The sequence below is a fragment of the Etheostoma spectabile genome, chromosome 2, assembly GCF_008692095.1.
Source record: "Etheostoma spectabile isolate EspeVRDwgs_2016 chromosome 2, UIUC_Espe_1.0, whole genome shotgun sequence".
Lineage (NCBI taxonomy): Eukaryota > Metazoa > Chordata > Actinopteri > Perciformes > Percidae > Etheostoma > Etheostoma spectabile.
Genome location: NC_045734.1, coordinates 6242153 through 6243307, shown reverse-complemented (window position 1 = coordinate 6243307; position 1155 = coordinate 6242153). Strand labels below are relative to the sequence as shown.

At 40.1% G+C, this 1155-nt stretch overlaps 1 protein-coding gene across 3 annotated transcripts in view; it reads right to left on the bottom strand.

Annotated features, from left to right (window-relative positions):
- The window catches only part of LOC116705173 (ADP-ribosylation factor-binding protein GGA1), a 9138-nt gene that overhangs the window by 6599 nt on the left and 1384 nt on the right, over window positions 1–1155 (bottom strand). For all 3 annotated transcript variants that reach the window (XM_032541111.1, XM_032541117.1, XM_032541124.1), the window contains exons 3-5: window positions 1044–1119; window positions 820–918; window positions 472–595 (exon numbers count right to left, since the gene is read on the bottom strand). In XM_032541111.1, the coding sequence (XP_032397002.1) occupies window positions 472–595; window positions 820–918; window positions 1044–1119 (299 nt within the window). The remainder of the gene's footprint in view (window positions 1–471; window positions 596–819; window positions 919–1043; window positions 1120–1155) is intronic.

The following is a 1155-nucleotide window of genomic DNA, read 5'->3' as shown; positions in this document are numbered from 1 at the left end:
TTAGATAAATCTAAGCAGCACATTATAACAAGCGAGTCAGATGTATTCGGTCAAAATGGACTAGAAACTGGCTAAAAATATGGTTCATACACAACCCTACATTGGTATTTATTATACTCCAGTAGCTTAGGGAAACTTTAGTGGAAACAGCATTTTTAAGATCACACTAGATTCAACTGAGCATGACTAAGGACATTAGCCCCATGCTTGTGGCTCATGACCATAAAAAGGAGAACTGACACTGCCTTGTACAACACACTATTTGTAAGGAAAATATCGGGAACCAAAAAGCACATTATCTGTGAAATATGAAAAATAAAAAGCCCATTCATAAACCATTGTACTGTAAGGAAAATGTATGGAACAATAATCCATGTATCCGGAAGAAGAGAATGAGGAATGTCAATTTAAAGAAACGTGTCCTTTATCTTGATGGATTGTCATGTTCTCTTTTTGTTCTGGTGAGCTCACCCTGTTTTTTCAGCATCTGATAGGCGTCCGCTATCTTGGTCTCATCGGGCAGCCTCACTGTCCAGCTGTACATTATTTCTAACACTTTCTTCTTCACTGGCTCTGGAGCCCGGGTACCAAGATACTGCGGAGTAGAGGGGATTCATTCAATTGTTGGAAGAAAAAGGGAGTTGAGTAATATCTTTTAACACTGACAGCTGGCCCACTGTACTGTTTTCTTTACCTATTCCCATTATGTTTTCTATAGGCACATAAAAGCTGCTTTTCACTGGTTACACAAAATAATTCCCACGGATGTACAATTGCAGCCATACTGGCCATAAGAGCATAAAAGACAAGGATTATTACCTTGGGTGACACCACTTTGATGAGCTCGTTGAGAAAGCGAAACTTTCCCACTTCAGTGTGAAATCGCTTTCCACAGTTCTTCATGCACGTCTCAAGAACCTGGGAATAGTTTAATTTGTTTGTTTTATCTTTGTACAGACAAGCCTTCACAAAAAATGTATTCACTGTAAAAAAAAGTGGCTTCTAATGTGGCGTTCCACAGACCTTCACACTCGTTAGCTTACCATAAGCGCTTGCATAGCCTCCCACTCTTGAGGAGACTGGATCTTGTGGGCCAGAAGTCTGGTTGCAAGCTGGGGACTGACCGATTAGATTAGATTATACTTTATTCATCCC